General features: G+C 40.7%; 1 protein-coding gene across 1 annotated transcript; it reads right to left on the bottom strand.

Moving 5' to 3' along the window:
* Positions 1–15,568: 15,568 nt before the first annotated feature.
* LOC145252332 (uncharacterized) lies at positions 15,569–16,060 on the bottom strand. The gene has a single exon (XM_080111739.1). It carries the CDS (start codon positions 16,058–16,060, stop codon positions 15,569–15,571), a length of 492 nt encoding a protein of 163 aa, XP_079967865.1.
* Between the last annotated feature and the right edge of the window lie 6,579 nt (positions 16,061–22,639).

The following is a 22,639-nucleotide window of genomic DNA, read 5'->3' as shown; positions in this document are numbered from 1 at the left end:
GCAGGGAAAACTGAGTGTGAGAGGAAATTGGAACAGGCTCAAAATGGACGTAACTCACTACAATAGCGGGCATTTTTTGACGCTCATAGATTGTGGACCATCTAGATTTGCATTGTGGCAGCCCCTTCGCCGGCAGAACTCGGCCACCATTGTCCGTGAGCTGGAAAGTGTCTTCTTCGAGTGTGGTCCCCTTCTGAGATATTGACCAACAATGGCACCGCCTTTGTTAGAGAGCAGTTCAAACATTTCACAGACAGCTGGGATATACGTCTGCGATTTCGATGTGCCCATGTGCCCAGTGGAAATGGAATTATAGAGAGAAACCACAAGACTGTAAAGACCATCACAGCTAGGAAGGGGTGTATGGTGCCTGAGGCGATCTATTGGTATAATGTTACCCCTAAGGATGACATTTCACCCTCTACCGCACCAGCCAAAACACTGCACAGGTACAACGTCAGGGTGAGAGGCATGGAGAACAGCTCACTGCCCAAGCTGGAGGCGACAAGAGAGAGTATCAAAGAGGGGGATACTGTATGGGTTAAGAATCTCCGTGGCAAGTGCACCACACACTATGGAACCAGGCATGTTATTGATGTGCAGGAAGACAGAATGCCCTGTCACATCAAGGATCTTCGATTGACATCACACGCGCAGCTGCCACTCAGCGATGAGAGCGAGACTGGATCCGAGACCAGTGAACCATCATTCTGGGTTACGCTGACTTCATCGGACAGCGACTCCGAGATTAGCAGCCTTAGGTTCACCGACCCTGATGTGATGATGATATCAGGGGGGAGTGTGAGAAAATTGTGGGAACCTCTTACCTCTTAAATGGCCTCGGTGTGCACTTTGCTGACACAGCATTATGATGCTGAAAAGGGTCCAAGATGGCGCCTGCGGCATTATATAACAATGCAATCTTGCCGAATCTCATGTGCTTTCACGCACATATGCAAATTTAGAGGACTCTGTCTTTTATAAAAACAGGCCACTGAAGTAGATGACACAGAAGTGAAAACGAGTCTACAGAAAGTACTGATGGATGATGCTGCTGCTGCAGTGAGCTGAAGTTTTGTGTGCTCTTTTTTTTTTTTTTGCAACATCAGAGCATTACGGCCAGGGTCATGTCAAGGTCCTGGATGGGAGTGTTATGATGGTTTAGTAGTGTTCTAGCAGCGCTATCATGGCATAAGCATCCACCATTGTCAATAAGTATCTGTCTTGCTGTCTTCATGGCTAACTCTGCATGCCCATTACTTCTTGGGTAGTAGGATGACGATGTGCATTTTTGTACACTCCAGCCTCTCAAAAAGGAGTTGTATTCTTGTGATTCGAATAGGGACCCTTCATATGAGGATATCTCATCAGGTGCACCATATGTACAAAACCAGGTTCTTAGTGTGTCACAAACACTTTTAGTTTTCCATGATGACATCAAAGCCACTTCTACCCATCTTATATACCGTTTGGTGCATATTAAATAGCTTTTGCTCTGTATGTCCGCAAAGTCAATCATTACTTGTTAGAATGGAAATTCTGATTCCATCAGTAACATTGTAGCAAAATGTAGTAAAATATAGTAAAATGTAAAAATCAGGAACAAAGATAGGAAATAGTCAGTTTTGCTCTGCACTGCCCACCTCTAGAAGAGAGGGATTTCTTGGCTGTAATGACAGTAGAGAAAGAAGGAGGAGACAGAAAAAAGGCAGAAGAAAACTCGCTTCTCGCAAATTCGTGGTTTGTCGCAAAGAACAATCCAACCGGCAGAACCACCTACACACAATCTGCAGGACACTGCCTGACAGCTTGCCAGCGACCTGCCTTTATAGTGGCTGGGAATTATATATTTGCATAATCACGCGAGAGCAGATGCGATTCTGTGAGAATTGCATGGAGTCAACGCCAATAAAAACCCATGGACTCCATCTTGGAAGCTATTTATTTCGCTCCATTTCAGTTATTGCTAATTCTGCTACACTCCCCCCGATCTCATGATCACAAACAGGGCAGGGAGGCAGTCGTCTTTGTGGGGTATTTCTTCGAAGAACCAGGGGCAGCACTGCCTCATTGCCATCTTCCTCATAACCATTGTTATTGCCACCAGTCTGTTCCATAGACAGTGTTTCACAATCAGGGTAGGGGGCAGTATCCGTCTTTGTTGGGTACTCCTTCGTGAAGGCAAGAGGGATGGTTCTTCTTCCAGTTCTTCAGTATGTGCATTATATGGCTCAAAATCCTCTCCGTCATCCTGCATCATACTCTCTGTCCTTTCAGGAGACATTGTACTGTCTGAGTCTTCCTCTTTCTTCGATGTAACAACAGAATGGTGAGGGTGCAGATCCTTCATGTGGCGAGGCACACCATCCACCAAAATCGATTGAGGGCTGATTACCTTGGTCACATCACTTTTGCCGAACCTCGTGGTACATCGATTTTGTGATCTTTTGACATTGCATTTAAAACAGGTCACACTAACAGAAATAGTCTTGGCCTTGTTGTTTTTGGTGAGCATGTGGCTGCAATCACGTCCTGATTTTGTTCCCCAGTCATCGTCAAAATTCTCGCTCTTGACATTAACTCCTCCATGGTCAGGGCTTCGATGTTCGGCACCTGTTGAAGAGCAATTGAGATGACGTCAGGGAACCCAGTGATGAAAGTCAATTTCGTTAGTCTCTCTATGTGAACCCGGCCACTCCAACCAACTGTGAACCTGGCCAATCCAACCAACTGCCTGATTTTGTTGGTGTAAACATCCACACATTCGCCAGCCCATCTGACCATAGTTATTTTTTTGTATGCTGCAAACGCATCGTCGGTAAATGCCTCTTTTAATCGGGCCTCAATCTGGTCTATCTTCTTTTGATCATTCTCCTCCATTTCCATGTAGATAGCCAGTGCATCACCTTCCAGATATAAAGGTAGAAGACTTGCTACATCATCCACCTGCTGAAGTTGTGTGACAAGTAGTCTCACTTTTTTTCAGCCATGCGACAACATCTCCCTCACCAGAGATGGCTTGATGATATCACTGCTTATCCGCACCTTCGCCATAGTCGAGCCAAAATAGCTTGTAGCAAAATGTAGTAAGCAAAAATCAGGAACAAAGATAGGAAATAGTCAGTTTCACCCTGCACCGCCCACCTCTAGAAGAGAGGGATTTCTTGGCTGTAATAACTGTAGAGAAAGAAGAAGAAGGAGACAGAAAAAAGGCAGAAGAAAACTCGCTTCTCGCAGATTCGTGGTTCGTCACAAAGAACAATCCAACCACCAGAACCACCTACACACAATATGCAGGACACTGCCTGACAGCTTCCCAACAACCTGCCTTTATAGCAGCCAGGAATTATATATTTGCATAATCGCGCGAGAGCAGATGCGATTCTGCAAGAATTGCATGGGGTCAATGCCAATAAAAACCCATGGACACCATCTTGGAACTCTCTCTTCCGCTCAGCCCGCAACACAACAGATGTATCCGAGGTAACCTCTTTATTTCTCCCCATTTCGGTTATTGCTAATTCTGCTACAAATATAAAGGGTTCTATTGGCTGGAAGGGTGTTGTTGTGTTGCAAATATGGTATTGAGACCCAGTTTACCTGATGCTGGTGTCCAGACCTGGCCAGAACAATCACTGTCTTGCGTTTGCCAACATGCCATTTACCTCCTGATGTGCATCATGGAGTGATTCCAGCACCTTTGCCAGGTGTTGTCTTGATTGTTACTCATTTTGAGCAATACAATTCCTTACAAATTGGCCAGAACACCCAAACTATGGGTGGGAGATCGTTTCTTGATTCAGGGAAGCCATTATGGATTATGCCTGCTAGGGTCTGGCTTTATTTATCAGTGGCTGTAGCTACGACAATACACTCCCATGTGATAGCCTTCAGCTTGGAATCACTTCCATACATCAGTGAGAATGTGGCTTTCACTGCGGTGTCAATGGTCTGAGTGAAGTACCTGCAGGATATTAGGATGCACAGTCAAGTGCTAAATTTAATTTTCCAGGATAGTGTTTTATCTTGAATGTATACATCAGTGTCTTGTCTTTAAAATTAAACAGGTGGGGGTGGGTAATATTTTCTAAGACCTGGTTTGAAAATAATTTTACCAGTGGTAAATCATTAAATGTCACCAATAAATCCAGGTACTCAAGTATAAACATTCAGCATGACTCTAGGCTAAGGTTTCACCTTCCACTAGTGCATATCAAGATTCTGCCTCACTGGTGAAACAAGAACCGGTCAGAATAATCTCCCAGAGACCCTCCCCATACCCCATTTCAGCTCGCCAGGACATCTGCAACGTTTTTGTTTTTAAATAGAAAATAGGAAATCTCTGTTTTACTATAGTCAGTTGCCAATTCATTTCAAAGATTCGAATGCCATTTCCAATTTCCTCCACTATTATGCTCTTTGATTCCTGAAATAGGCATTCCAGCATATTATCCCTGTACGTTCTTTGTTTTCAACAATTCTTGGAAAGGTGCTATCACCTCTGCTTGGGAAAATGCATATGATACTTGATTCACAAGTCCAAACCAGAACCTGATGCTAGTAATACTTGTAAGTGTAGGAAAATGGAGAATAGTTTCTGTCATCCTCTTCATGGGCTTAATACCACTATTTGTGATGACAAATCCCACTAACTCCACTTCTATCTCAGCAAATTTAAATTTGTCCGTGCAGTGACTGATGTATTCAATCATATGCCTGAATGAAGACGCTATAGGATCATCCTATAGGAGACTCTCATCCATGAAATGGGTTTTTCAGGTCATATCCATCACCGTAACTGTGGAACCTTTGAGAAGCCCAGCAGATGATCTTGCTTTTTAAATAGAGGAAGAGAAGATGGGAGACCATGAGGTATGGTTAGGGGGAGCCATGCTGACACTTCGTCAAGGAAAAACAGATGTTTATGAAAAATGTCCAGAAGAAATAAAATATTTTAATGGGAAATAAATAGTTATCGCTTATCACATCAGTGCCGGGGTGGGGTTTTTAAGAGAAAGACAAACGACTACACATCTATCAACAAAGAAAAGGTTGTTTTTAAAACCTCTGAGCGATGTGGAAGACAGCTGGGGTGACTAATAACTCCTAATTACATGATAAGTTAGTTGGACAGATAAATAAATTGATCCTAGGGAGAGATATGGTCATTAATGAGGGAAAAGGTTCGGGACAAAAGAAAGAGAGAGGAGGAGTAGAAATTAGGGAAACAGAGAGAGGGGGGAAATTCAAAAGAAGAAAAAGGAAAGGGGGTACAAATTAATACGATAAAAGAAGAGAGGGAGAGGAAAGGAAGAAAAAGAAAGAATAACTCCAAAAAGGGGGAAGAAGAAATTACTGATTTGATAAAAACGATTGACTTTTTGGAGTTAGGGGCCTTAGGCTTTTTTACTGACTGGCATTCGAGGCGTCCACATCGCTCTCACCCCGCCTGGGGGAGGGGCCGAAACCCTCATAAGAGCTAAGTTGAAAAGCTCTTGTTCTTAGCTGGGAAATTGATTAGTGGAACTTAAGTATACAACCTGCATCATGAAGCTTGAATCAAAGAACTCGACTAAACAAGTGTAAAACGATTTATGAATAATTATTTTGTTTCGTTATATAAAAATGTCCCAGAGTTTTTCTTTCTTTATTGATTGCCGGCCTGAATGAGGATACAGTTTATTTCAGGTATGCCCTGACGCCAGATGATGAAAGAGATAGACTGGATCCAGCACGAAGCCAGAATGACGACTGAAATCGACAATGTTGCCACACGGACTTAGGGTCATGCACATTTTGCGTGCCCTGAGCAGCAGAAAGATATTTTCCAGTGACCAGTGAGAGTCTGGTCGCCCTTGAGGGGGTCCACCACTAGACAAGTAAGAATGTAGCCCTGCTGGGTTGCATCTATGGTCCTGTGAACTGGGAGCGATGAACACGGCCAGAAGTACATCACAAGTATGCTCCCATGAACCAAGATAGCGACGGATGCAGCCCGGCTCTCGGGAAGAGAGGGGGTAGGGTTATATTTGGTGCCGATGACTTAGGATATCACATCTCTATGAAATGTGCACGAATGAGTAACCACCAACACATTTTTGAAGCGTCTGGAACTCAGTTTTCTTGAAAAAGAAAAACATTGAAAAAAATAAGGAAAATGGCACAGAAAAATGTTTTTAAAAAAATCGGGGGAAAAAGAACGATTGAAAAGAAAACTTATTGAAAAGAAAAGAAAGACTGACATTGAATTTATCAGAAAGAAAAGAAAGATTGAAATTGAACTTTGAAGGCATAGCTAAAAACATAATAGCCAGCCGTCAGAATGCATGAAGAAAAACTGTAGCTAGGAGCAAGGAGGACCACGAAAGACAGAGAAAAGATGGAAAGAAACGAAGCAGACGATAAGAGAGGTAAGGGCTGATCTTTATTGGTTCCTATTGCTTCGCTCACAATTTTTTTTTAGGTGCGTTGTCAAGTGGTTTTTCTTGATTAAGTGTCCCGTAACGAAAGTTTTGTCTTAATATGCAAAGTATTGTTGATTTTTCTTCCACCCCCAAAGGAAAAAGTGAAAATGAAATATGTATTCGTTAGACTGGTTGATATGCCTTCATTGTATAAGAACGGACGTGCATATGTTGTCACTGATATGAGAGAGAGAGAGGGAGAGAGAGAGAGAGAGAGAGAGAGATAGGCAAGTCCCCTTAAGAAGCGTAGCTGTTATGTCAGGTTTCTATTAATAATAACAGGACAAGAATGTGTGACCGTTCAGACCAACATGGTTGACTGACCAAGTCTTGTGTATTCACGTTTACGTCCGAGAGTTTACATTATAAACATTGAACAAAGGGGGACAACTCCCACCGATCCATAACATCTCCCTTTTTTATTTTATTTAATAATGTTTAATGTTCTTTTACTATATGGTCTCTCTCTCTCTCTCTCTCTCACACACACACACACACACACACACACACACACACACACACACACACACACACACTTGATATATCTATTAAAAGAAAAGAGTTCATTTATTTACTTTTATATATATATTTGTATATACATATATTATAGGTCTAGTTTAATAGGTGGTCTTGACTGATGCCCAGATCTGGTTGTTGTATACTCTTGAGAGGTGAGAGTGGGGCATGCTGTTTTGACTGTTTCTTCCCTAGGTAGATGATGGTCTTCATGGGTCTCCGATGTGTGAGCCTCGACCATTTCTGGTGGTTTGGGTACAATGTGTCGTCGATTGTGTCGGATTATTGTCCCTTCTTCTTTGGTCCGTAGAATGTAGGAACGTGGTGTATTTGCCATTCTAACAATGATGCCTTCCTGGTTTGGGGGGTTGGAGCTTCTGACTCATACCGGTGTGCCATTTTTGAGTGGTTGTAGCTCTTTAGCTTTTTTTGATAGGTGGTGTGTGAGTTGCTGTTGAGCCTTCTGGTTCCTTTCCCTCTGTCTAAAATTCTCAAGATCAGGCCAACTGGGGTTTAGTAGATCCAGGTTGTCGTTAATTTATGTTTGTTATTATAAGTAATTGATAACCAAGTTGTGGTTTTATTTGATATAGAACTTTATTACATATTTACATAGGAAGAGAGATTGAAGGTATGTGTGTAGAGGTCTATGCCATGTTGTCGAATACGATATGTATTAGGCGGTTTACATCAATATTCATACGCCATGATTTCCTTGTTACGCGTATGAAAGTAGTTCTATGATAACACTACATCCCCCTTACCAGAAGGAAGAAAAGTAGTACACATTGTTCAGATGTTTATTGTTTTAATCTGTTTGGCCTATGGATTTCACGACCATGTCTTGTTATATTTGGTGCGTGTTTCTTAGCGTTTATTTGGTTTGAGATGCTTGTGTTAGGGAGTCCAGATTGAGATTGGGTTTGGTCACTGAAGTGAACATGTTTATGGGTTGCTTTTCCATCTGCTCTGATATGGACTCTGTTACGTCTTTTTGACGATCCATCTGGCAATTTGAGGATGTACGATCAAGGTTCTGTACATTTGCTGAGAACTGTTGCTGGTTTCCATTTTCCAGTTTGGTTATCTCACATACGTACGTGTTGTCCAGGCACAAGTGCTGGTAAGTCATGGGCTGTTTTATCGTGATAGGTTTTTTGTATATCCTGTCTGTGCTTTAGTTCTTCGTGGATATGGTCACGGTTGGGAAATCTGTGATTCGTGATTTTTGCAATCAGGTTCGATTTCATGATGCGACTGTTTAGAAGTTCAGCTGGGCTTGGAAGTTTGTGGCTGATAGGCGTTGTTCTTAAACACAGCATTGCAAGGTTAATATCTCTTCCTGCTTGCTTTGCTTTGACTATTGTTCTTTTAATGGTTTGAATCTGTCGTTCAATGAAACCATTTGATTTAGGAAACCTTGGAGATGATGTGATATGATCGAATTGCCATTGTTGAGCAAATTCTTTAAATGCTTCACTGGAGTACTGTGGTCCGTTGTCACTAATAACTCTGGTGGGAATACCATGTTCTGAAAATATCTGCTTCATTGTTGATATGACCATGTTGCTTGTGGCCATGCCATTCATTTTCCGTATGATTGGGAATTTACTATAATAATCAGCAATTATGAAGTATTCCTGGTCGTTACAGTGGAACAAGTCAGTGCCAACAACTTCCCATGCTCTGCTAGGGATGTCGTGTGGTTGTAACGTTTCTTTTGATTGTGCTGGGAGGTTTTCCTGGCATATTGAACACTTTTTGATCATGTTCTCAATATCAGTGTTAATTTGCTCCCAGTAGACAGTATCTCTAGCTTGCAGACGTGTCTTTTCGATACCTTGATGGCTGTAATGTAGTTGGTCCAGGATAGTTTTCTGCTGATTTTCAGGGATAATAATCCTTGAGCCTTTCATGATTATGCCATCACTGACAGATAACTCATCTCTGTATGACCAGTATGACCGAATTGTCGGTGGTACTTCCTTAATTGAGTCTGGCCATCCTGTTGTTATGGTTTCATGTAATTGGTTGAGTATTGGATCAGACTTTGTTTCCTTTTGTATTTCATTCAAGCGTTCGCTCCTGAATCTCACCAAGTCAACTCGAATATCTAAGTCGATCATGTCAGTGTTGTGAGTACTGGGGAGACGACTTAGCGTATCAGCTATAGTTATTTCTTTGCCTGGTATGTATTCTATTTGTATCTGGTATCCCTGTAATTTGGTCATCATTCGTTGTAGCCTAGGAGGTGCACTGGTCAGTGGTTTCTGTAGTATCATGACCAAGGGTTTACGGTCGGTGTGTACCTTGAACTTCCGCCCATATAGGTAGACATGATACCTGTGCACACCAAATACAATTGCTAGAAGTTCCCTTTCTATGCACGAATACCATTGCTCGGCGTCTGTTAAAGATTTTGACGCGTATGCAATAGGTTTTTTGTTTTACATTAATGCTGCTCCAAGTCCTTTTAAACTTGCTTCAGTTTGCAGTATTGGTACTTCATTCGTGTCGAAGTATGTTAGTGTGGAGTCTTTGGTGATTATTGTCTTAAGCATCTCAAAGCATACCTTGTGATGCTCTTCCCAGAGAAAAGGTACGTCTTTTTTCAACAAGCCTCTTAATGTATGTGTCTTGTCAGCTAAATTTGGTATGAATGGTGATAAATATGTGACAAGGCCTAAGAATTCTTGTAGTTCTTTTTTGCATGTTGGATATGGCATGTCTTGTAAGTCTTTAAGTTTTTCTGAGTCTGGGCTAACACCATTTTCACTATATATCATTCCAAAGAAAGATACATTTTTTTATTTTATTTTGCATTTTGCTGAATTAAACACAAGACCATTTTTTGCAGCCCCTTGCATGAGCCTGTATAAGATCTTATCATGCTCTTTGTCCGTTTTACTATAGACAACAATGTCGTCTGTAATTCCAATTGCTCCGTCAACTTGTTCGAGTATCTGGTCCATTTTCATTTGGAAAATGTCCTGGGATACACTTAACCCAAATGGTAATCTCTGGAAACAGTATCTGCCAAAAGGGGATTGGAATGTCGTTAGCAGCTGAGATTCCTGATCCAAATGTATGGACCAATAACCAGCTTTGGCATCAAGTTTAGAGAACAGCTTGGCACCTGCAAAGTGGTGTGTTAGCTCCTCCACTGTAGGGGTTGCATGGTGTGGTCTCTTTAGTGCAATGTTAAGGCGTCTTGGGTCTAGACAGATTCTCAGGCTTCCATCTTTCTTGTGTGAATAAGCTAGGCTGGAAACCCAGTCTGTTGGCTCTGTGACTTTTCTAATGATCTTGTTGCTGACCATTTTGTCTAGTTCCTGTTTTATGTTGTCCTTTAGGGCAATTGGGGTTTTTCTTGGTGGGTCAACGTGAGGTTGTACGTTTTTGCTCGTTGTTAACTTGACATGTCCAGGCATAGAGCCTATTTTGTCGAATTGATCTGGATAGATCTGTACCAAGTCTTCGATTTTGTTGATTGGTTTGACTATATTTTGTTCTTTCACCGTGCAGTGAAGAGTGACCATTTTCAGTATTTCCAGTGATAGCAATCCTAGAATTGCTGGTCCATTTACATCTACTATATAGAAGGTGCTTTTGTGCCAATCAGGGGTTTGGTAGTTGCATGGTATACTGATATTGCCATAGCACTTTATCGGTGTTCCATTGTAGGCTATTAATTTTTTGTCCTTACTTTGTTTTTTTAGTTTTGGACAGCCATCAGTAGTTAATTTCTCAGGAAACATTCTACGGAATGTAGAAATTGGTAATGTATTACCTTGGGCTCCAGTATCGACTTTAATTTGTAGTCTGTGAGTCCCGTTTCGATTAGGTAATTTTATATTTATATAAGCGAAGGCTTCATCTCTCTGTGTTTGAGAGGGTGTGTTAATGGTGGAAAAAGTTAAATTTTCGAATTGTTCATTTAGTTCCTGGCTGTTGTTCCTGGATAATATATCAGTTTGGATGAAGTGTTTTTTCTTGGTCTGGTTCATGTTTAATGGTTTTTGTTTTCCACGGTCTCTGTTTTGCGATCTTGACCTTAATCTTCTGTTATATAAACATACTGTTGCCCAGTGGTTATATTTCCCACACGTTTTGCATTTGGAACCAAATGCTGGGCATGCTTCACGTCGACGTTCGTGACTTTTTCCGCAATTAAGGCAGTTGTTTGTCTTTCTATTTTGTTTATATTTTTTAATTGCTTGTATGTCAGTATTGGCGCTATTGTCCTCCCCGTTATTGGTGTTTAACATCTCTCTAAGCCGTTTAATATGTGCGTTTGTTGCCTCATACGTTTTACCAATTCGGATGGTTTCATCCAGTGTTAGCGTATTATCTTTTCGTAATAGTTCTTTCTGGAATTCGACAATTGGGGTACTCGCAATAATTAGTTCTATAATTCGCTGTTCTTGTTCAGTGTCGGTTAGTGAGCATTTTAACGTAAGTTGACGACATCTATTGACGAAGTCATCTATTGTCTCATTTTGTTTTTGTTTATAAGACATTAGTTTTAGTCTATTAATCCGAAAGTTTTCTTTAGGTTCTAAATGCTCCAAGAATTTATTAAAAATAGTGTCGGGAGAACGTTTTTCCTCATCTGTTAATTTCCAAGTGTTAAATTTTTTGAGACCTTTGTTGCTGGTCTTTAGCAGTATATAATTCACTTGTTGGTCGGTTTTTATTTTGTTATTAGCAAAATATAGTTCTAACCTCTGTTTAAAAAGTTTAAATGTTTCCGCTGGATTTGGCATTTCCCAGTCCATAAACAGAATAATGTCATTATTGGTAGACATTATTATTAACGGCTATGTATTCTTTCAATAAACAGAAAATTCAATATGTCTGCCAATGTGCGAAAATCCACACGTGTTTATAGGAACACATACGATAACAACAGTTGACAAAAATTCAAAATGTCTGCTATTGTGCGAAAATCCACACGTGTTTACGGGAACACATACGATAACAACAGTTGACAAAAATTCCAAATGTCTGCTATTGTGCGAAAATCCACACGTGCTTACGGGAACACATACGACAACAACAGTTGGCAAAAATTCAAAATGTCTGCTATTGTGCAAAAATTCACACGTGTTTATAGCATATACGAGAATGACAGCAAAGTTTTATAAAATGCACATTAATGGTAAATTAATGAAAATTGGTTTACATGTCTTGTTTTGTCTTCTGTAAACGTATTTTTCCTCTCGTATCTGTTGCCGAAGTTTTTTTTTTTTTTTTTTTTTTTTTTTCAACTGTTATAAATGTTCGGTATCCATTTCACTGCCACCATGTCGTTGGTTTATGTTTGTTATTATAAGTAATTGATAACCAAGTTGTGGTTTTATTTGATATAGAACTTTATTACATATTTACATAGGAAGAGAGATTGAAGGTATGTGTGTAGAGGTCTACGCCATGTTGTCGAATACGATATGTATTAGGCGGTTTACATCAATATTCATACGCCATGATTTCCTTGTTACGCGTATGAAAGTAGTTCTATGATAACACTACACGGGTGAGTCGGGACATTTGTCCTCAGACGTCGGCCCATTAACAGTTCGCTGGGGCTAAACCCACAGTCCATTGGTGTTGCTCTGTGTGCAAGCAAAGAAAGATATGGGTCTTTTGCCTTCTTTAACATTCTCTTCATTGTTTTCACACAGGCTTCTGCAGCTCCGTTGCTTTGGGAATGGCGGGAACTGTTTGTAACGTGCTGGAAACCCGTCATTTGCGAACTTGGCAAAGTCCTTCGAAGTGTACTGGCTTCCTGGGTCTATTCTTAGGATGATAGGTACCCCATGTCTGGCAAAAATAGCTTTAAAACTCTGTATCATTGCGCTGGAAGTCATTGATGTAAGCATGGCGATTTCTGCATATTGAGAGAAGTAGTCGACAAGTATGACATAGCTGCTGCCTTTCAACTCAAACAGATCAGAGGCTACAGTGTGCCATGGTCTTGTTGGAAGCTCAATTGTCATGAGGGGTTCAGGCGGTTGGTGTCTTAGCTCGGCGCATCTTGGACAGTTTTCTACAGTTTTTTTGATTTGTTCAGATAGTCCTGGCCACCATACGGACTGGCGAGCTCTTTGTCTGCACCTGGTAATTCCCTGATGACCAGAGTGGATTTTGGCAATAATAGTCGGTCTCAGTAGCGATGGGATTATGATCCGTGTGCCATACATCAGTAATCCATTCTCACACGTGATGCTGCCACGGTAGGCCCAATAGGGTTTAATTGATGCTGGGACATGATCCTTTGATGGCCAGCCATTTCTTACATATTGTAATATGCAGTTGCTGATTTCATCAGTTTTAGTGGCTTCCTCCAGCTCTTTCAGACGTTTTTCTGTGACAGGTAAAGATTCCATCATGGTGCGGACGAACGCTGTTGCTAACTCTTCGAGGTCCTTGTCTTGTTTGGTGGGTCCATTGTCAGATACTGTTCTTGACAGAGCATCAGCTGTGTATAGTTCCTTACCAGGGACATTGTGTATGCATACCTCATTAAAAGTATTCGAAACCTCTGTATCTTTGCTGGAAGTTCACTGAGGTCCTTAGTACCTAGTAGTGGCACCAGTGGTTTGTGATCTGTCTCCACTGTGAAGTGTAGTCCAACAAGATAGTATGAAAAGCATTCACGAGCCCATGTTATGGCTAGGGCATCCTTTTCTATCTGTGCATAACGAATTTCAGTTTCTGACATGGCTCGTGAAGCGTAGGCAATGGGATGTAATTTTGTGTCATCCTGTCGTTGTAATAATACTGCTCCCAGCCCATTAGATAAAGCGTCGCTAGAAACCACAGTCCCACTTGATGGATTGTACAGGCATAGCACAGGTGCTAAACACAATGCTTTCTTGATGGAGGAGAATGCATCCTGCTGTGCATTGTCCCAAACAAACGCATATTTATGACTCAATAAATCCCTTAATGGTTTAGTCATGTCTGCTAGGTTTGGAATGAATTTTCCTAATTGATTCACCATCCCTAAGAACCGGCAGGTTTCTGTCATGTTCGTTGGTGTTTGGAATTTCGAGATACCAGTGAGCCTTTCCGGATCAGGTCGCAGGCCGTCAGCACTGAGTATATGTCCAAGAAATTTTACTGACGACTTGGATATTTCGCATTTTCCCGAATTGAGCATAATACCAGCAGCCTGAATTTTTTTCAGTGTGCTCTTCAGCCGGGCATTATGTTCTTGTTGGTTTTTTCCATATACTAAAACATCATCTTGCATGCATATGGCTCCAATTTCGGTCTCTAGTACTTGTGACATGCATCTCTGGTAGATCTCACTCGCTGATGAAATACCAAACGGGAGGCGGTTGAATTGGTATCGTCCGAATGGAGTTATGAAGGTCGTCAGCGAATGAGATTCTGATGAAAGTGGAATCTGCCAATACCCACTGTTGGCATCCAACTTGCTCATGATTTTTACTTCTCCTAACTGAGCCAAAAGGTGGTCGACCGTGGGGAGCATGTGGAGTTCACGTTTTACGCACTTATTGAGATTTGTGAGATCTACGCATATCCTAATCGTTCCATTTGCTTTTGGTACTACAACCATGGGGGAACACCATGGGGGAACACCATTCGGTGGGTGTGTCAACCTTGCTTATGACCCCCAGTTTCTCCATTCTCTGGAGCTCAGTCCGTGTTTTCTCCATCAAGGGTAGTGGTACGCGTCGTGGTGTGGGTACTGAGTATGGACTCGCATCCGGATGTAAGAGTATGGTACATTCTTCTCCAAATGTGCCTAGGCCTGTGAATAAGTCTGGCATTTCTATTTTTGGGTCGAATGGGCGTTTCTGGCTGCTGATGGTATGTAAGTTTGGGTGGACAGTTACGAGCTTAAGTGCTTCAATGGCTGGCCTTCCTAACAGTGGCTCCTCGAGATTGGGGATAATAAATATCCTCTGTTCTGCTGAAAGATCTTCATGCAAGATAGTTGCAGTGACCACTCCAGTCACTTTGAGTGGAATACGTCTTGGACCATGAAGAATTTTGTGGGTATCTGAGAGGTCTGGTAGGTCTTTCCGTAACTTATATATGTGCTCTGGAATCGCGGTCACATCCGCCCCAGAGTCCAGCTTGAATTTCAGTGGCACTCCATTGATGGCGATATTGGTTCGCCAAGGCTTACTTATGCTGATCTCTGATATCATCAGAACACCATGGTACGCATTCTGATCGCTTTCACAGTCATCTGAGCTAGGTTTAATTTCATGCAGCCTTCGTGTGCGGCAGCACTGAGCATAGTGGCCAATCCTACCACAATTGTGGCAGGTGGCTGAGATGGCAGGACACGTGCGTCTCTGGTGTTGGGTTTTGTCACCACAGCGGTGGCACTCAGCCTCTAGTCTATACTGCTGTGTGCGCTCATTTTTTTGTCGATTTTCGTAGTGCAGTTCTCGCCTGGGTCTTGTCATGTGTTTACCCTGACCTTGTCTGCGAATTCGGTTGTCACTAACGTAGTGGACTGCAATATTATTGTCAGCTGGATCTTCACCAACGATATGTTCTGGGGACCGCAGGAGATGCTGTTGTGATTTTATTGTTTCACTCTGTCATGCGCGTCTGATGGCCCCATCCAAGGTGAGGTCCGGAATCATTTGCAGACTTAGTGATAGCTTAGGATCTGTGCACCCAACTACAATTCTATCACAAATTAATTCCTCGAGCAGGTCTCGAAAATTGCAGTTTTTAGCTAGTGTGTGGAGGTTAGTGATGAATGAATCAATGGACTCACCTTCCTCTTGACACCTTCGGTTGAATCTGGCCCGTTCATAAATTACGTTTGTATCACTCTTGAAATGGTCATTGAACTTTGCTACCACTATATTGAAGTTCTGGGCTTCCTCGGGTGCAAGTTTGAATGTGGCGAAAATGTCTTCAGCTTTATCACCCATACAATATATTAGGGTGTCCACTTGACAAGCATTTGGTTTTTCGTCAAGGCTGGACACTGTCCGGTAACGGTTGAACCGTCGTATCCATTTTTCCCATGACTCGGGTTGGTCAAATGGAAAGGGCTCTGGTGGACTCACGTGGCTATTCATACTGGGGAGTTATTATGGAACTTCACATATTTTTTTTTTTTTTAACGGCTCTTAGGCTCGATATTTAGTATAACTCTTTCCCCGTATTTTGCTCACATTTGTTAGTAAATCCCTTGTTCTGACACCATGTTATGTCAGGTTTCTATTAATAATAACAGGACAAGGATGTGTGACCGTTCAGACTAACATGGCCGACTGACCAAGTCTCGTTTATTCACGTTTACGTCCGAGAGTTTACATTATAAACATTGAACAAAGGGGGACAACTCCCACCGATCCAAGGGACATAACAATAGCAGTAAACAGATTTAGTAGACATGGAAGGGAGGGATGTGTTGAGGGGAGGAATCGTTAGAAAAGTCCACCCTTGAATCAGGCTTAACATGAAGGGGAATTTAGTGGCCGTGTGATTGAAAAAAAAAAAAGAGAGAGAGAAACAGAGACTAGAAATGAATAAAGAAAAGAAATAAGCAGAAAATGGAGAGAGCGGTAGATAGATATGGCGAACGGGTTTGGATATGAACGAGGTTGGAAAAAGAAAAAAAAAGACGAAGTAGAGATGAGTGAAGAAAAGAAATAAGACTACGACAGTTGACAGTTTAAAAAGAAAATAGGGAAAGAAAAGAAAACATACAGAGAAAGAGAGCGACAGTTGACAGTTTTAGAAGAAAAAAATGCGTGGAGGAAGCCAGAAAGAATTGGCTGGATATGATGTGATCCCCACGAGAGGGATATGAAGATGTGCGGAGTGCTAGAAAGTTGAGGTTGAGAATTGTGCAACGTGCACTATATGTAAAGTCATGAAGAATTGAGTGGTCAAAGATTTAACGAGACACTGGGTGTGTCTGCGTGAGATGCCATGGAAAAGGCATGTGAGAATACGAATATCATAGATATGTGATCTTTCCGCCCGGTCCGCAGTGACAGACACTGTGCACCACTGATGAACGGGAAAATTCTTGAGAATAATGCACCATGAGATAGAATGGTCAAAAAGTGAGAGAGAGAGAGAGAGAGAGAGAGAGAGAGAGAAAGAAGAAAGACGCTCATGCCGAGATAACCTGAAGAATGGTTGTGAAAAGGGAAACCAATATAGGGATTGAGAGAAGTATACCGATCCTTAGAGAAATAGAAACTGGCGGTATCGATGCCGTTCTGATTTTGTAATGAATAGAAGCTCTCATAAGAATACATTAAATATGAAGTAATGATTTGCCTGAGATTGTTGGAGAATTTTATTAAAATTAAAGAGGAAAAAAAACTGAGATTGGGGAAGGAAGGTTCCTGTCAGCCTAAAAGCAATGAACCAGGTAGACCAGAAGTAGTTAACCGGGTAGCAATCTGATAATGGACTGGGTTGCAACTGTTGGTGCTGTCCTGTGCATGTCGGGCCCTTGTGCGCACGTGGTATTGACAGGCTGCGGCATGGACCGCTCTTTCAGATATGCTAGTAGATAGAAACCAATGGGGATGGACAGAAGAGAAACTAAAACATGTGTATCATGGAGCTGAATCTTAAAGCTTTTTAGGATAAAACAAATGGAGTTTGATAGAACCGTGATTTGATTGAGGAAAGAAAAATGAGGGGAACTGTTTCATTATTTTAATTATTGTATTGAAATGTGCTATTTTTTTTTTGAAAAAGAAAAATTTTTTTTTTTTAGATGAGGACTGATACCATGTGAAATTGTTGTGTAGCATTCTCACCTGCTTTGAATAGAAAAAAATCAGTTGTCCTGAGAGTTTTCATGAAATGTGAACAAAATATTGTTGGAAGTGATGTTAAGGCATTTAAACTGTTGAATAGAAAATCAGTTGGCCTGAGAGTTTTCATGAAATGTGAATAATATATTGTTGGAAGTGATGTTAAGGCATTTAAACTGTTGAATAGAAAATCAGTTGGCCTGAGAGTTTTCATGAAATGTGAATAATATATTGTTGGAAGTGATGTTAAGGCATTTAAACTGTTGAATAGAAAATCAGTTGGCCTGAGAGTTTTCATGAAATGTGAATAATATATTGTTGGAAGTGATGTTAAGGCATTTAAACTGTTGAATAGAAAATCAGTTGGCCTGAGAGTTTTCATGAAATGTGAATAATATATTGTTGGAAGTGATGTTAAGGTATTTAAACTGTTGAATAGAAAATCAGTTGGCCTGAGAGTTTTCATGAAAGGTGAATAATATATTGTTGGAAGTGATGTTAAGGAATTAAACTGTTGAATAGAAAATCAGTTGGCCTGAGAGTTTTCATGAAATGTGAATAATATATTGTTGGAAGTGATGTTAAGGTATTTAAACTGTTGAATAAAAAATCAGTTGGCCTGAGAGTTTTCATGAAAGGTGAATAAAATATTGTTGGAAGTGATGTTAAGGCATTTAAACTGTTGAATAGAAAATCAGTTGGCCTGAGAGTTTTTTTATGAAATGTGAATAATATATTGTTGGAAGTGATATTAAGGCATTTAAACTGTTGAATAGAAAATCAGTTGGCCTGAGAGTTTTCATGAAATGTGAATAATATATTGTTGGAAGTGATATTAAGGTATTTAAACTGTCGAATAGAAAATCAGTTGGCTCGACGTACTGGAAAATGTGCATGTGGGTAGTGTGCCTGGAAACTTCTGTCGATCTTGTAGGAGAGAGATTTAATTGTATTGGGAATTCTGTATTGTATTTGGGAATTCTGATTGAAAGGAAATAGCTTAGTTGAGGACTAACTAAATTTGGAAAAGAAGAGAAATATCAGAAAAATGGATATGTGGAAAGGATCTGACCTTTCTTTTACTCAATGAGGTGTGAAAGACATCTGAAGATTGTTTTTTTTAATTAGCAGATAGCTGGATAAAGATGTGGGAGTCAATACTGAAAGAATTCCCCAGTTTTAATGTAGGAAGAAATCAGGTAACCACAAACCACTGACAACTGATAACAGCACCTGAGCGGAGTGGGGATACCAATGAGTGCCCTCTACCAAAACTTGGATAGCGTGCATGAGCTGCAACCATTGACAAACCCCAAGGTTACAAGCAGGGACCCCAAACTCAGTCCCTAAGCCCTTATTAAAAAAGAAGAAGAATGAAAAAACAAATATCAAAAGCGCAAATATTTTTCTGATTGTTTATGATTTATGAGAAAGAGAAAATGAGCAAGTAGTTTAAAGGGTGTATGAGCCCTCCTTTGATAGTGAACTGAACATGGTTATCTTTTCACGGTTGCATGTACATAGGTTAAGTCATAGAGAAGGACCGAAAATGAAAAAAAATGAAAAAAGAAAAAAATGTATAATATCAAAATATTGTAGTTAGAAGTTTTCTTTGATAATATAATCTTTGAAAAAACAAGGAGCTGACGACTGGAGTTTTAATTTATTGTCTCCGGAATTTATAACTTAGTTATCAAGCCACACAATCCACTTGAGTTATTTTCTTCAAAGAAGACAGCAAGCAGAAAGGGCACCTACCCTACCTGTTCCTAGCTGGGAACAAGCTGTGACCAGCGGATCTAAAAGAAAAGCACAATGAAGGGCGCATGCCACACCTATTTCCTCAGAGACTTTTTTTTCTACTTTGCGAACTACTTGTGGAAAAGAAATAACCAGAATCGTGCATCAAACCCTGTCAATGTATAGACGATCAAGGCTAACCTGCTAAACTTTCTTGGATGTTCCAAACTTAGAACCACCTAGAACTGCACTTACATACCAGTGAACACTCCTTGGAGTTTTCGGCGGGTTATATTTGGTGCTGTGACCAGGATTCGACCCGGCGACTTGTTGGGTTACATTTGGTTGGCATAAAACCAGGATACACTCTGAGTTGTCACAAGACACAACATCAGTCCAGTCCACTAAACAATCAAAAATCATGCAGGCTTTCGATCCTGTTACATCTCTTGCACTACACCAGTTTGATCCGGTTATAGTTGGTGTCAGTTAAGCAAGATTTCACCTTTGGAGACTTTGAATTGTTTTCCTTTGTTTTTTTTTCTACTTTGCGGACTACTTATGGAAAAGGAAAAACCAGAATTGTGCATCAAACCCTGCTAAGTAGCAATGAAATACTAGAGATGCACCATTAAACTGTAAATCTGTGACAGCAAGAATACGAATTTAGCCCAGGAAGCGGTTTTTTGGTATAACATAGCACTGAAGACTGTTTTTATGTGCAAATGGTGACATCCTTTGGCCATAATGGAGAAAGCAGAACACGCGCAAGTAGAGATCATTTTGGGTGAGAACGTGTGGATGAAACCGCCCAATCCTCACTGTACAAATCGATGAGAAAGAGAGACAGTAACTGAAGTACTCTCCAAGAACAAACTGGCGTTTAATGGAGGGCCACATTATATCTTAGATGTAAAGAGAGTCTTTACCTGCAAAAGAGGAAGTTGATGAAGCCCCCCAAGAAGAACTCCTACAACGGTCGCTCTGTGAGTGAAGACTTCCAGCTTGGATGATGAAATACAAGACCAAGTACTAATCTTTAAGATCAAGGGGGCGTGTGATGAAATGCTTTAAAAAATTGGTACAAACTTGTCTTTATGCAGCCTGTAGTGTTCTTTGGCAGGCAAAAAGGAAAGAAAAAACTGCTACTTATCTTCATATGTTTGCTATCTTGTCACCTGATTCGCAAATGAAATGCTTCTGGTTTTGAATAAAAAAGCTGACTTTTCAAAGACTCAAGCAGTTTGAATTTGGATGTTGGAGCAGTTAGTTCTGTTAGCAGACTTACGAGTTTCAGAGTAGTGAGTTTTGACAGCAAAATGTTGGATTTAGAGTAACAAGGTTTGACAGCAGAGTGCTGGATTTGGAGTAGTGAACTTGACAGCAGTGCATCAAATTTAACCCTGGAAATTGTTACTTGGAAAGTGTAGAATAGTTAACTCTTGACTAATCATATAAATATTTGCATAACAGATTTTGTTGGTATGGTCACATTGAAAGAATGGATGATATTTCTTTGTTTGGTAAATATAGAACAATTCAGGTAACAGGGTTAGTTGACAAGAAGTAATGAAGATAAATTTGAAAGGAAGAGGGATAAAGACCTCGCCAGAGATAGGTGAATTCAGAAGTGAATTTCTATAAGCTATCCAATGCATGCCAGTGTGTAAAATAGAGGTTGAACCGAGTTTGCTAATGATAACTGACTTCCTAGCAGAATAGTTTTTACTTCAATGGAGCTATAGTATCTGCTATGTTTTGTTGAAATAAATTAAAACAATGTCCATATTTCTTCTAAGAGGAGATGAGGAGAGCAAATTGTCTAGACTTTTCTTAAATAATTCCTCATCAAACTTAGGTAAATGAGATCCTTTGCATTTGAGGTAAATAAGAACATGAAACCAATTTTATTTAAGAACAAACACCACAGTAGTTCCCCCGTCACATAAACACAAGTTGCTACATCAACAAACTCATGTTGACAGAAACGCTTCACTGATACATGTCTCACTCTTCCTCCTCCCTCCCTCTTTCTCATCCTCGTCCTTTCCCTCTACCCATCCTGTCCCTCTCTTTCTCAACCTCGCTCTGTCTCTCTTCCTCTCTCCACTTTCACTTTCCCTCTCTCTGCCCTTTCTCTCTTTTCCTTTCTTTGCACTCTCCATCATTCTCCCACCCTCTCCCTTCTCTCTCTCTCTACCTCTACCCTGCCTCTCTCTCTCTCTCTCTCTCTCTCTCTCACACTCACTCTTTACTTCTCTCTACCTCTACTCCACTTCTTTCTCTCTCTCTTTTATTCAATATAAAAACTTTCATGGCAATGGCCACCCAAGACAACTCAACTGATCTACATTAATGATCTTCCAAATCACATCCTTACATCATTTGTAGACATAGACAGTAAACAGGTGACGTTACAAGACGTTACCAAGAACTTGTTCACATTGAAGTTGAAGACAACCATATTGTAGTTCAACACTACAATAAAACAAAATGCTAACAACAACAACCTTTAACACTGTTATCCTTAATATATTACTCACACTACATTCAGCTATCTAAGTTTACTAGTTCTACAAAAAACAAACATTAGCATGCCAACATGAAGGAAGAATTGTGGAAATTTACCAAATATCCCTGAAAATAAGAATCTGCTTTATGAAACACAAAATCGTTTTCTTATTTATGGGGAAAATAGAAATGAAAATACAAACGACCTACCTGTGAAGCGCCCGTGTCTGCCTGTCATGCGCGCTGGACAGGAAAAAAGAAATTAAGATGGCGTCTGCGATATTTAACAGAAATGGTTTCATGTGATCTTGCAATGTCACACGAGATTCACGTGGGTGAATATAATATAAAAGCAGGTCGCTTGGAGAAGTGGGGGAGTTTTTTGCTGTACAGACGGTAAACAGGTGACATTACAAGACAGTTACTCTGTGCAATGGAACGAGTGAGGAAGGTTCTATTTCTACAAGCTATTTTCGGCGTGACATCAGGATTTGGTCCTAAGCTGATTCCACTGTATGATGGCAGCAGCGCTGAGCAGTCAGTACAGGAATGGGTGGAAAAGGCAGAATTGATATGCCAGCTCAGCGGTGTGAAGCGTCTGGAATGTGTGGTCTCAATGCACGT

The sequence above is a fragment of the Euprymna scolopes genome, chromosome 29, assembly GCF_053919585.1.
Source record: "Euprymna scolopes isolate OS-2025 chromosome 29, ASM5391958v1, whole genome shotgun sequence".
In the NCBI taxonomy this organism is placed as follows: domain Eukaryota; kingdom Metazoa; phylum Mollusca; class Cephalopoda; order Sepiida; family Sepiolidae; genus Euprymna; species Euprymna scolopes.
Note: the sequence above shows the minus strand (reverse complement) of the source record. Positions and strands in the feature narration are given on the sequence as shown.